Here is a 13,295-nt window from a genome sequence, read left to right as displayed (position 1 = left end):
CATCCTCTTCAAAGGGTTAAACCATCCTCTTCAAAGGTTAAACCATCCTCTTCAAGTTAAACCATCGTCCTCAAATGGTTAAACTATCTTCTTCAAGGGGTTAAACCATCCTCTTCAAAGGGTTTAACTATCGTCTTCAAAGGGTTAAACCATCCTCTTCAAATGGTTAAACTATCTTCTTCAAGGGGTTAAACCATCCTCTTCAAAGGGTTTAACTATCGTCTTCAAATGGTTAAACCATCCTCTTCAAAGGGTTAAACCATCCTCTTCAAAGGGTTAAACCATCGTCTTCAAAGGGTTAAACCATCGTCTTCAAAGGGTTAAACCATCGTCTTCAAAGGGTTAAACCATCGTCTTCAAGGTGTTAAACCATCGTCTTCAAAGGGTTAAACCATCGTCTTCAAGGGGTTAAACACACAATAAACCAGACAGAGACAGGTACAGTACAGTAAGACGTAAATTACAAGTCATTACAGAAATGTTACATGAATATTTCCGGGTTACAGCGGCGGTACACAAAGCCACAGAGTAACAGTTGGCAGCCCTGTCATGTCTCTCAAGGTCGATGGTGATTGGCGGGCTAGGTTGGTACGCCTGACCAACATGGCGCCCGGGTCACATATGTAAACATTAGGTTAGGTTAGGTTAGGTTAGGTTTGGTTTTCAGGGATTCCATTCGTATTTATAAAAGAATCGATATAACAAGTTTCAGAACGTGTTACAAACGAGTATATTATTATGTTATGAACTGGTATATAACGTGACTAGACAGGGTGGTTAGATTAGGTTAGGTCAGGTGATGCCATGTTCAGTAAATACGATCATTAGCATTTCTTAAATTCTTGGTGATTCGAACATTAAAGAAAACGGAGACGAGAGATGGGGGAACTTAGATAAAACTTAACGTAAAACAAGAGATTACTGTCCCATGCATATATAGTGGCTGTCACGAGTGCTATTGGTTCTATGTATGTATGTATGTATGTATGTGTGTATGTATGTATGTATTTATATAAACTATGTATGTATGCCGTAGCTACTTCACTCCTGAGCAGTTGCTTCAAGTATATAAGGGATTCATTCGTCCTAACTTGGAGTACTGCTCTCATATCTGGGGTGGTTCTTCTTCTGTCCAACTGTTAGATAGGGTGGAATCAAAGGCATTTCGTCTTATTAACTCTCCTCCTTTAGTCGACAATCTCTCTTCCCTTTCTCTTCGCCACAATGTTGCTTCACTCTCTCTCTTTTACAGGTATTTTAACGGGCAATGTTCGGTGGATTTGGCATCCTGTGTACCGCCGGCAAGGCCGTGGGCTCGTAACACACGTCTTGCCCGCGGTGCCCACCGTTTCTATGTGGATGTTGGTCACTAAAATAACCCGTTATAGTACCTCCTTCTTTCCTCACACAGCCAAACTGTGGAATGCTCTGCCTTCTTCTGTATTTCCACACTCAATCTGTCTCACTTCAGAAGCTGGTTGTCCGGCATATTCGTTGTGTACATTAATATAACCTTTTACTTTTCTATTTTTAACTTCTTTCTATTCTTATTTTCTCGCCCCCCAGACCCCGTTGACCTATGCCTGGGTGGGCTAGTCCCCGTAAAATAAAGCCGCTTTACCTCGCTTCACCTAACCTAATCTAGCCTAACCTAACCTAACCTAACCTAACCTAACCTAGCCTAGCCTAGCCTAACCTAACCTAACCTAACCTAGCCTAGCCTAACCTAACCTAACCTAACCTAACCTAACCTAACCTAACCTAACCTAATGCCAGAAATTAAATCCCATGGCGAGCTTTTGATATCCTAGGAAATCCCTGTATTCAAATAAGGTCTTGGGGTCATCGGTTGGTATAAACATGTTTGTCTGGGAGGTCGGCCAGACAGGCAGGCGTCCCTCATCGACTCAGAGTGAAAAACAAACCTTGGGGAAGACTATTAGTAGGATGTCACTCAGGAGGGGCAGGATGTTACTCAGGAGGGGTAGGATGTCACTCAGGAGGGGTAAGATGTCACTCAGGAGGGGTAGGATGTCACTCAGGAGGGGCAGGATGTCACGCAGGAGTGGTAGGATGTCACTCAGGAGGGGTAGGATGTCACTCAGGAGGGGTAGGATGTCACTCAGGAGGGGTAGGATGTCACTCAGGGCAGGATGTCACTCAGGGCAGTATGTCACTCGGGAGGGGCGGTGTTATGACTGGTGGCTACGGACACAAAATAAAATTCAAATCTTTAAAAATATCCCAATTTTTTTATAACTCGGACATTAAATTATTGACTGAAAATAAACAATAAAATTAGATAACATGATTTAGGAGGCTTTATATAATTAATAATGCTTGTGGTAGTTAAATGTGGCATAATTAATCCGTAGAGTTTAATGATTTTGTATAATTTTTTTCTATAGGCTCGTAGTAATAATTATCAGACATTATCTCCCGCCAAAACTGTTTATTCTCACCGTAGTGCTTGTTGACATTAATTCCCGCCAAAATTTTGACCAATGAGCAACAGCTCATAAATGTAAACAAACACTGAAGAGAAAATTGGCGGGAAAAATAAAAAAAATTCTGAGTTTATTTCCTCAATATAATTTTTAGGCCTATTTTAAGTAACTGATTATCATACAAGTTTTCACGTTGACAGACACACATACACCTGACAACACAGAGGTAATAATAATAATCTTACCTGTGATGCGAGCGTAAAGACTCCACCTCAAATTTAAGTCCAGTTCCAATAGGCCCGAGTCTTATCCTAGCTAAATGGCCTACCAGTTCCTAATAGCCCCTAAACTAACCTAGTGGACCCTTATACCTCATATTCCCTATAATCTTAAAAGGTTATGTTAGGTTATAGAGGAACTGTGGCCACAGGAGCTTACACACTCTTCTCTCCCGCACTCCCTCTCACCCCCCCCCCTCTCAGAACTACTCTCCCCACCACACACCCCCCACTCACCCACACCCCTCACCCACCCACACCCCACCCACCCACACCCCCCACCCACCCACACCCAACACTCCACACCACCCCCACCCCACCCACACCCCACCCACCCACACCCCACCCCACCCACACCCCCACCCACCCACACCCACACCACCACCCACCTCACCCACCCACACCCCTCACCCACCCACACCCCCACCCACCCACACCTCACTCCACTCCACACCCCTCACCCACTCCACCCTTCTCACCCACCACCCACACCACCCCACTCAACCCACACTCTCTCCCCCAGCATGATGAAAGCAGCGGCCACCTGTACATGGCTGGGTGACCTGGTGACTGCCCTGATAGTGACGGACATGATGCTCCAGGATAACCTCTACCCCCACTGGGCCAAGGGCTTCCGTCGCCTCTACAGGATCTCAAATATCCCCAGGATCCTTATCTTCTGGTGTGGCTCTATCGTCGTGGCTGTCATCGTTATCTTTCTCATCGTCTCGGATTATATCTCGTGGGATCAACTCAATAAAGGCTTCGTTGAGACTACAGGTGAGTCAGGGTGTGGTGTGGGGGTGTGGGTGTGGTGTGGTGGGTGTGGTGTGGTGTGGTGTGGTTGTGGTGTGGTTGAGATGGATGGATAGATAATTTTGATATTAATTCTATTTTTCATCGTTTATTCTCTCGTTAACATTTCTTCCTCTTTATTTCTACTCTCTCTCTCTCTCTCTCTCTCTCTCTCTCTCTCTGTAACCCAAACACACATACACACTCACGCGCACCTACGTCTAATTTGCCTCGGGTATACATATATATTACACACATATATGTATAACCACTCCTTTATACATAGGTAAACACCCTTAATGGCGATGGGGGATGACCATAAACAACGATGATGTCACCATTTTGCGATAAAGAAGTCCTGACTCAGCCGTTCTGGCAAGGATGACGCCCTTCTTACGCTCAACGGGGGTCGTAAACAGCGATGGATAGCCACTAAACGCTCTCCAATTTTCCCGGGAAATAACCAACCAATTAGCGAGCTCCGATTACATGACGTCATGAGATTCTTTTTTGGCCAGCGTTGCCCTCTGATTGGCCAGTACGTGACTGAGATAGGGGCAGCATGGCAGATGTATGATGCCTTTGAAACAGCGTGGATTAGTGGAAAGTTGAACAGATAAAATGTTAAATAAATATATATAATTATTCAGAAATTATTATAATATAGGGGAATATATGTACTAAGACTTCCATTGATATTAATTACAAAGAAAAATACGAATTGTAATAACATAGATGCCATATTGACCAGACACCTTAACTTTAACCAGACAAAACTGACGCCCCCAACAACGTTCACCGGAAGTCCAACACACGATACAGTACATATCCCCGAACACTATATTCCCCCGCCTTTAGAGTTAAATAAATCAGCCTCGAGATTGGCGTCCGTATGTATGTATGTCAAAGGTCAAGGTCAAGGGGGGCGTGGCCGTAGTCGTGTTTACATTAGACAAGGGAGATAACCTTACTCTACCTGCCTACCTGCCTGCCTGCCTGCCTGCCTGCCTACCTGCCTGCCTGCCTGCCTGCCTGCCTGCCTGCTACAGTAGTCTGCATGTTGTGGTAACCCGGAAGTAAGCCACCTAATACTTCATTGATTTATCAGGAAAATGTTGTGGATTGATTGTGGTGTCAGCCTCCCCCTGACCCCCCTCCCCCTCACCCCTTCCCCCTCACCCCTTCCCCCTCACCCTTCCCCCCTACCTTGATGCTGCCAATGTGTGTGCGTGCGGAGGGGTGTTGGTGTGTGTGGAGGGGTAGGGGGTCTTGTGTGTGTGTGTGTACAGGTGACAGTTCCATATACCTTCCACCTGGTAAACCTACTTTGGGGAACATCAACACACACACACACACACACACTCACACACACACACACACACACACACACACACACACACACACACACACACACACACACACACACACACACACACCTAATAGCCTCACCTTAGTCTCTAATAGTCTTACCTACGTCCATGAGGGGCCCAGGGAACAGAACTTAGCATGATCCTGGGCCCCAAGTTCCCACCAGACGTGTGTAAAGGGCCCCAACTCAACCCTGTCAATAATCTTACGTATTGTTCTTGTTATTTGCACTTATCGTGAACTTGTCTGGTATGTGTGTAGCGTATCAAGGTGTGTGAGGAGGGAGGGAGGGAGGGGAGGGAAGGAGAGAGAGGGAGGGAGGGGAGGGAAGGAGAGAGAGAAGGGAGGGGAGGGAAGGAGAGAGAGAAGGAAGGGGCTGCATTAGTGAATGGTAATCGATTACTACCTAACGTCTGAAGTTCACCCTCAGGAATGTGTGGAGGTAGTATAGCCTTCAGGTGCCTGGATGATGGACAAACAGCTTAGGTTTGGTTACGTTAGGTTAGGTTAGGTTTGGTTTGGTTTGGTTAGGTTTGGTTAGGTTAGGTTAGGTTTGGTTACGTTAGGTTAGGTTAGGTTAGGTTAGGTTAGGTTTGGTTACGTTAGGTTTGGTTACGTTAGGTTAGGTTAGGTTTGGTTACGTTACGTTAGGTTTGGTTACGTTAGGTTAGGTTTGAGTGAGACATTCATCATGGCCCCTCCAGCTGTGGCCAGGGAACTAAGGTCATATTTTACAGACGTCGAGTCATTTTTTCCTTTCCTCACCCTTGTTACGTCTCCAGGTTATTGCTGAAGGAATATTTATGTTGTTTCTCTATTTAGCTGAACTTGGCAGAAATGATTGTTGTGTGTGTGTGTGTGTGTGTGTGTGTGTGGTAAGGAGATGGAGGAAGGAAGGAAGGAAGGGGTAGGAAAGGGGTGAATGAGGTAGAGGGATGGGAGCAGGGGAGGAGGAAAGGAAGGGAGAGATTGAGCAAGTGAGTAAAGGATGGAAGGGAGAAGGGATGAAGGAAGAGGGGAAGGAAGGAGTGAGCGAGGGAGCTTGAGTGGTTGTGGATTGGTAAATCTGGGCCCACCCTCTCTCCTCTCAAAGGCTAAACGAGTAAAATGACCTCCTCCTCCTCCCTCCCTCCCCCTCCTCCTCCCATGGTCACTTCCTCCTCCCCTCCCTCCTCCCCTCCTCCCCCCCTCCCCCTCCTCCTCCAGCCTCCACCATGAAGCCTGTTTGACTGTAGTAAATATTTCACGTGGTTTCTATTCCATTAGTCGATGGGTCGCCTACCTGAAACGACCCTGCCTCCACACACACACACACACACACACACACACACACACACACACACACACACACACACACACACACACACACCTTATCAGCCTCTGTGTGCGTGTGTGTATATATATATGTATGTATGTTATCTTACAAACACGTATTAATAATCATGCCTTAATCCTTCCCTAACTTAACCTAACCTAACCACACAATACACTGTCTAAGGTGAGAGACACAGGTACTAATTAGCCAAAGGTGTGCAACAGGTAAATGAGATTGTGAGAAAGGAAAACAAAATATTTAAAGAGATAGATTGATAAATAAAAGTTAGATAAGATAAAAAATATGAGTATAGAAGAGTTAAGAGACTCATTGGTCAGGTCAGGTCAGGTCAGGTCAGGCTTGTGTTAGAGTCAGGTCAGGTCAGGTCAGGTCAGGTCAGGTCAGGCTTAGTAGATAGAGAGTTATTGAAGAAGGAAGACAACCAGGTAAAGACAGGAGAGATAGCGGGGCGCCCTAGGTGGGCTGGGACCACACAGGTGAGCTGCCGCACATTAGGCTTTCTGACTTCACTCCTGACCACTGGGTTACCATTTACCGCCAGTTAGATTTGGTTAGGTTAGGTTAGGTGAGGTTAGGAGAGTTTGATGGGGATTAGGTTAGGTTAGGTGAGGTTAGGTTAGGCTTGGTTAGGTTAGGTGAGGTTAGGAGAGTTTGATGGGGATTAGGTTAGGTTAGGTTAGATTAGGTTAGGCTTGGTTAGGTTAGGCTTGGTTAGGTTAGGCTTGGTTAGGTTAGGAGAGTTTGATGGGGGTTTTCTTATAATTTGTGATGGTCTTAACTGGTTGTGTGTGTTTTGAGATATTCGTGCTTGTCGTTTTGTGAGGATCTACCAGTGTGTGGGCGGTTGGGGGTGACTTATAAATAACTGGGAGGAACCAATTACAACTGGACTGACTGACTGACTGACTGGGTATCTTCCTCTTGGCGTGAGGAGCAGGTGCCACATGCGTCAGGAGATCCAAACATACCTGATACGCACGATTGGCCTCCTCCTCCTCCTCCTCCTCCTCCTCCTCCTCCTCCTCCTCCTTCCTCCTCTTCCTTCCCCACGGGCACCTATCACGATCCCGACGCCCATTGTAGCACGTAGGTGTAGGCTTTCTGCAGCATTCTCTCTCTGGCATCGGGGCGGGTCGATGTGTGCCGCCTCCAGCTCCTGGGTACTCTAACCAAGCGGCGGGTGTTTCCTTCCTGCCGCAACACCTTCGTGATAACCAGGAGACACCTCGTCAATATTCTGTGTCGCTTCTCTCTTGCTTTCATCAGGCGGAAATGAGACGAAGGGCGCCGCCAACTGTAATACGAGGGGGAAGGAGGGGGTGAAGAGGGTCGGTGTGTGAGGGATGGGGGGGTGAAAAATGTCTAGAAACGAGCTGGAAATGATTGTCGTCTTAGATAAGTCGTTATTAATCTCCAACAGACACACGCAGATGAATTGAGAGGGCGACGTGTACCTGAGCTCCGGAGGTTTGACACTGAGGTGATTGGCAATATGCTGGGTACTTTATTCCTCGTGGTAGGGGGAGGGGGTGGGGGGGAGGGGTTAAGTGACGTCAACAGGAGGTATTGGTAAGCAGCGACCCTTGGCAGTATTTTGAAATGGAGTTATGATAGCGTGAGAGGGAGGGGGAGGGAGGGGGTGAGGTGCTGGTTGGTACCTGTTGATATTAGGAAACAGGTTAGAGAGCAGCTCACCTCCTTCAGGATTTCTCTCTCTCTCTCTCTCTCTCTCTTTTAACACCTGATCAAATGAGTGTCTGTCGTGTTTATTGTTATTTTATGTTAGTCTGACATTTTAACTTTGTTTCATGTTCATATAATATAATCACAGCTCCATTCAGAAAAATCATGACAGGCGCTGTGATTCCCTCTGCCTGTACCACACTTCAGAGTTGTAAATAAGACACAAAAACAAATGACGATCGCAATAAACTTCATAAAAAGTATAAATGACAGACAAAAAACAAGTGAAGATCGCAATAAACTCCATAAAAAAGTATAAATAACAGATAAAAACATATGACGATCGCAATAAACTCCATAAAAAGTATAAATGACAGACATAAACAAATGACGATCGCATAAACTCCATAACAGTATAAATAAGGCACATAAACAAATGACTATCGCAATAAACTCTATAATAGTATAAATGACACAGAAAGACAAATGACGATCGCAATATAATCCATAACAGCATAATTAAGACACAAAAACAAACGACGATCGCAATAAAACCCCATAAAAATTATAAATAACTGACACATAAACAATTAACGATCACAATAACGAACTCTCAATCCGTTTATGAATCCATTACGTATATATCTCGCCTCACGGTGGTGTTAGTGGTGGTGGTGGTGGTTGTAGTGGTGTCAGTGACCTAGAGGATAATACCTGACCTCTGTGATAATGATGATGATGATATTAGTAGCGGTGATAATGATGATGATAATGATGTTAGTAGCGGTGATAATAATGATGATAATGATGTTAGTAGCGGTGATAATAATGATGATAATGATGTTAGTAGCGGTGATAATGATGATGATAATGATGTTAGTAGCGGTGATGATAATGATGATAATGATGTTAGTAGCGGTGATAATAATGATGATAATGATGTTAGTAGCGGTGATAATGATGATAATGATGTTAGTAGTGGTGATAATAATAATGATGATAATGATGTTAGTAGCGGTGATAATAATAATGATGATAATGATGTTAGTAGCGGTGATAATAATGATGATAATGATGTTAGTAGCGGTGATAATAATGATGATAATAATGTTAGTAGCGGTGATAATAATGATGATAATGATGTTAGTAGCGGTGATAATGATGAAAATAATAATAAGGATCTATATACAAATAATAACATACATTTAATATTATAGAAATTCTCAAATAATTTCTCACATGTCTTAGTTACCTGTAGGAAATATAATAATCTCCTGTATTACCTGTAGAACGACTTACCTGTCTACAGCGGTGATTAAGGTGCTACATGAAAATACAGCTATATAATTAAGGACTTGGACCAGGTATATGTAGTCCTTTTTTGTTCTTTATTTCATATTTTTATTCATTTTTTCCCATTATTTGGCTTTTCGTGTGTGTGTGTGTGTGTGTGTCTGTGTGTGTGTGTGTGGTGCAGCAGAAGGAAACGACTCAACAATACAGACACACACACGCACACACACACACATACACACACTCACACACACACACACACCACACACACACCACACACACACTCACACACACACGCACACACACTCACACACCACACACACACACACACACACACACAGGGAGGGTCTTTGTACCTGCCATGTCTTTGTGTGCTGTGGGTGGAGGCAATATTTGTCTTATTCACCTGCGTTCGATGCAGGTGTTGGACGCCCTGTGTGTGTGTGTGTGTGTATGTTCGCGGGTCTAAGGGCGTTTGTGTGTGTTTGTTTATGTGTGTATATATGTGTTTTGTGTGTCCAGGTCATTTGAGTGAGTTAATGATTTATAAACGTGTGTATGACTTAAGCTGTGTGTACGTGGCTTCAATTGTGTGTGTGTGTACGTATGAACCGAGGTCAATCATTAACTAACACCAAGCCTCCTCCTCTCCTCTCCCCACATACACACGCATACACTTCCTACTTCAGGGGTCATATTTTATACTAATTTCTTTCTGGTTTTGGTTAGGTTAGGTTTTGGTACTGGTAGGTTTGGTTAGGTGGTAGTGGTGGTGGTAGTGATAGTATTGATAATGGTGGTGATGGTAGTAGTCGTGGTGGTGATGGTGGTGGTAGTAGTAATGCTAGTGGTAATGGTAGCCGTGTTAATGGTAGTAGTGGTAGTCGTGGTGGTGATGGTGGTGGTAGTAGTAATGCTAGTGGTAATGGTAGCCGTGTTAATGGTAGTAGTGGTAGTCGTGGTGGTGTTAGTAAGTAGTGGTAGGTCGTGTTGATGGTGGTAGTTGTGGTGGTAGTAATTGTTCCTTTGTCTACACGCTATTCTATTTCTGGACCCACAGTGAAATTATTATTATTATTATTATTATTATTATTATTAGTAGTAGTAGTAGTAGTAGTAGTAGTAGTAGTAGTAGTATTACCGATCTCTTACACAATACACACACACACACACGCGCCTTGTTTATATAATTATATATATATATCCTTTTCAAATCACAAGTTATATACATCAGGAAATTTAAGAAACTCGAACGCCACTCCGTAATTATCGAACTCGAACGCCATAATTTTATTGAGTTTTCTATGTGAGATTAATTTACATAGAAACTCCTTCGTGAACTTCCTTTGCGTCTATTTAGTCGTAAGTTTGTGAGGGGAAAAAATATCGTAAGTTATGGTCAGAAGTTTGGATTAAGTTTATTTATTCTGTCTGGAAGGCTTGAGTACGAATTTATCAATATTTAGAAAACGTATGCCTGGGTGGTGTGTAGAAATGTATGCCATGGTGATATTGTTATAGAAAACGTATGCCTGGGTGGTGTATAGAAATGTATGCCATGGTGATATTGTTATAGAAAACGTATGCCTGGGTGGTGTATAGAAATGTATGCCATGGTGATATTGTTATAGAAAACGTATGCCTGGGTGGTGTATAGAAATGTATGCCATGGTGATATTGTTACAGAAAACGTATGCCTGGGTGGTGTATAGAAATGTATACCATGGTGATATAATTATAGAAAACGTACAACTTGATGATACAAAGAGAGCGTAATCTTTTCCATGGTAAACTTAGCAAACTGTCATTAAACACGTCCATTCCTCCTCTGTTATCCTCACCAACACAGAGCTCTCCCGGGCGTTTCTGGCATCCTTCATCCTGGTTATGGACTTACTGATAGTGATGCAGGATTGGGACTTCCCTCACTTCACCTCCACCATCGACGTGAACCTACCTGGCTTCTCCACCCACATCCTGCAGTGGAAGTACGCCCAGACCTCCGTCACCGGGAAGTGGTTCAACTACGGCATCATCTTCCTCGTCATGATCCTCGACCTCAACATGTGGAAGAACCAGATTTTTTATAGTCCTGCCCCCTACGGTCAGTACATAGGTAAGTGTCGTCACCTTACGGTCAGTGCATACTTTAACTTTTATCCTCTTCACCACTAATCGGCTCGTTAGCCGCTTGGGCGATCGGTCACGTCTGTGTTACGCACTATTGGCAAGTACTGGGCATGCACTGGCTCCTGAATGTACCTGAACCTGTTCCAGTGTTGGTCAAGTCTTGTCTTGAAAGAGCTCGCACTCGGTGCCATCACAACACTCTCTGGTAGATTGTTCCAAGAGTTCACAACTTTCACTCCGAAAAAGTTTGCCCTCACAGTTTTCTGGACTTGCGGCTTCTTCAATCTTGAGCTGTGACCCCTTGTGGGGCGAGCGTCCGCCAGCTGCAAGTAAGGACACTCGACTGAGTAGTGCCCCCTGAGATGCTTATATACCTCAGTTAGGTCCCCCCTTGCCCGTCTGTAGTATTAGCTAGGTAAGTTCAGGCGCTCCTATCTCTCAGGGTAGTTGAGGTGCCGAAGTGCAGGCACCAGTCTGGTGGCCCTCCTTTGAACATTTTCAGCCAACTGACAGTCCCTAGCATATCTCGGGGACCAGACGGGGTGACAGTGTACTGCGCACATCATTATCATTCCTAAAAACCCACTTTAATTCATATTACGCTACATAACATTCAAATCCAAAGTGGGTTTTTAGGAATGACAATGATCTGCACAGTACAACAGTACTCCAGATGGGGAAGCACTTCACTCTTGAAGATCGTTACGAGGGACGGACCGTCTAGAATCTAGATATCTGAACGACCTTCTTATAAGACCCAATAATTTATTTGCCTGATTTACCTTCTTCTCGCAATGGCCCGAAAACTTCAGCTCATTGTCAATATACACACCTAGGTCCTTCTCACATTCAGTCTCAAATAGTGCAGTTTCTTCATCCCGTTGGGACATATGATACGCCTCCTTACCGTTGGTATGCCCCAGGTGCATCCTCTTACACTTCGTGACATTGAATCTCAGCAGCCATTCTTCGACCATTTTTGGTGCCCACAGAGGTCTTTCTGCAGCTCTTCACAGTCCGCTTGGTTCTCCCGAAATAACTTGGCGTCATCGGCAAACATTTGTATGGAGGAGTGTACAACGTCAGGCATGTCATTTATAAAATAAACAAACAACAGTGGGCCCAATACACTGCCTTGTGGTACCCCGCTTGTGACAGGTACGGATGATGATTTCGTACCATTAATCACCACACACTGCTTGCGGTCATGTAGAAAGTCTTCTATCCACACTATGACATTTCCCCGAATTCCTTACCCTTTCAGTTTGATTTTCAGCCTTTCGTGGGGTACACTGTCGAAAGCCTCGGCAAAAGCTAGGTAAATATTGTCGATATTACCACCCCGTACCAGAATATGGGTCCAAATATCCATTACCTTGAGCAATTGTGTTAAGCAGGAGCGCCCCGGCATAAAACCGTGTTGGCAATCCTTTACAAGGTTGTTTCGTAGTAGATGTTCCATCGCGGCATCTCTGATAATACTCTCAAGTACTTTACATATTATGCTGGTCAGGCTCACCGGTCTATAGTGACGATCGCCCTTCTTGAAGATAGGACTCACATAAGCCACTTTCCATTCACTGGGGACCTTTCGTTCATCCAGGCATTTACAAAATAGGATCTTCAGGGGCTCGGCAAGCTCGTTGCTCAACTCTCTTAGCACTCTAGGATGCACCATGTCAGGGCCGGGACTCTTATGGACCTTTAGCTTTGACAGTTTATTTCTAATACCCTCTTCATAGGTAGGTGTCGTACCCCTATGGTCAGTACATAGGTGAGTGTCGTCCCCTACGGTCAGTACATAGGTAAGTGTCGTCCCCTACGGTCAGTACATAGGTGAGTGTCGTCCCCCTACAGTCAGTACATAGGTGAGTGTCGTCCCCTACGGTCAGTACATAGGTAAGTGTCGTCCCCCTACGGTCAGTACATAAGGTAAGTGTCGTCCCCCTTACGGTCCAGTACATA

The 13,295-nt window shown here is 44.6% G+C and overlaps 1 protein-coding gene across 1 annotated transcript in view; it reads left to right on the top strand.

Moving 5' to 3' along the window:
• The window catches only part of LOC121855623 (transmembrane protein 117-like), an 81,781-nt gene that overhangs the window by 57,188 nt on the left and 11,298 nt on the right, over positions 1-13,295 (top strand). Inside the window, 2 exon segments of the mRNA XM_042350685.1 lie at positions 3,249-3,505; positions 11,050-11,316. Coding sequence (XP_042206619.1) covers positions 3,249-3,505; positions 11,050-11,316 — 524 coding nt within the window.

Source organism: Homarus americanus, unplaced genomic scaffold (assembly GCF_018991925.1).
Source record: "Homarus americanus isolate GMGI-L3 unplaced genomic scaffold, GMGI_Hamer_2.0 scaffold48090, whole genome shotgun sequence".
In the NCBI taxonomy this organism is placed as follows: Eukaryota; Metazoa; Arthropoda; class Malacostraca; order Decapoda; family Nephropidae; genus Homarus; species Homarus americanus.
This window is presented reverse-complemented; position numbering and strand designations above follow the sequence as displayed.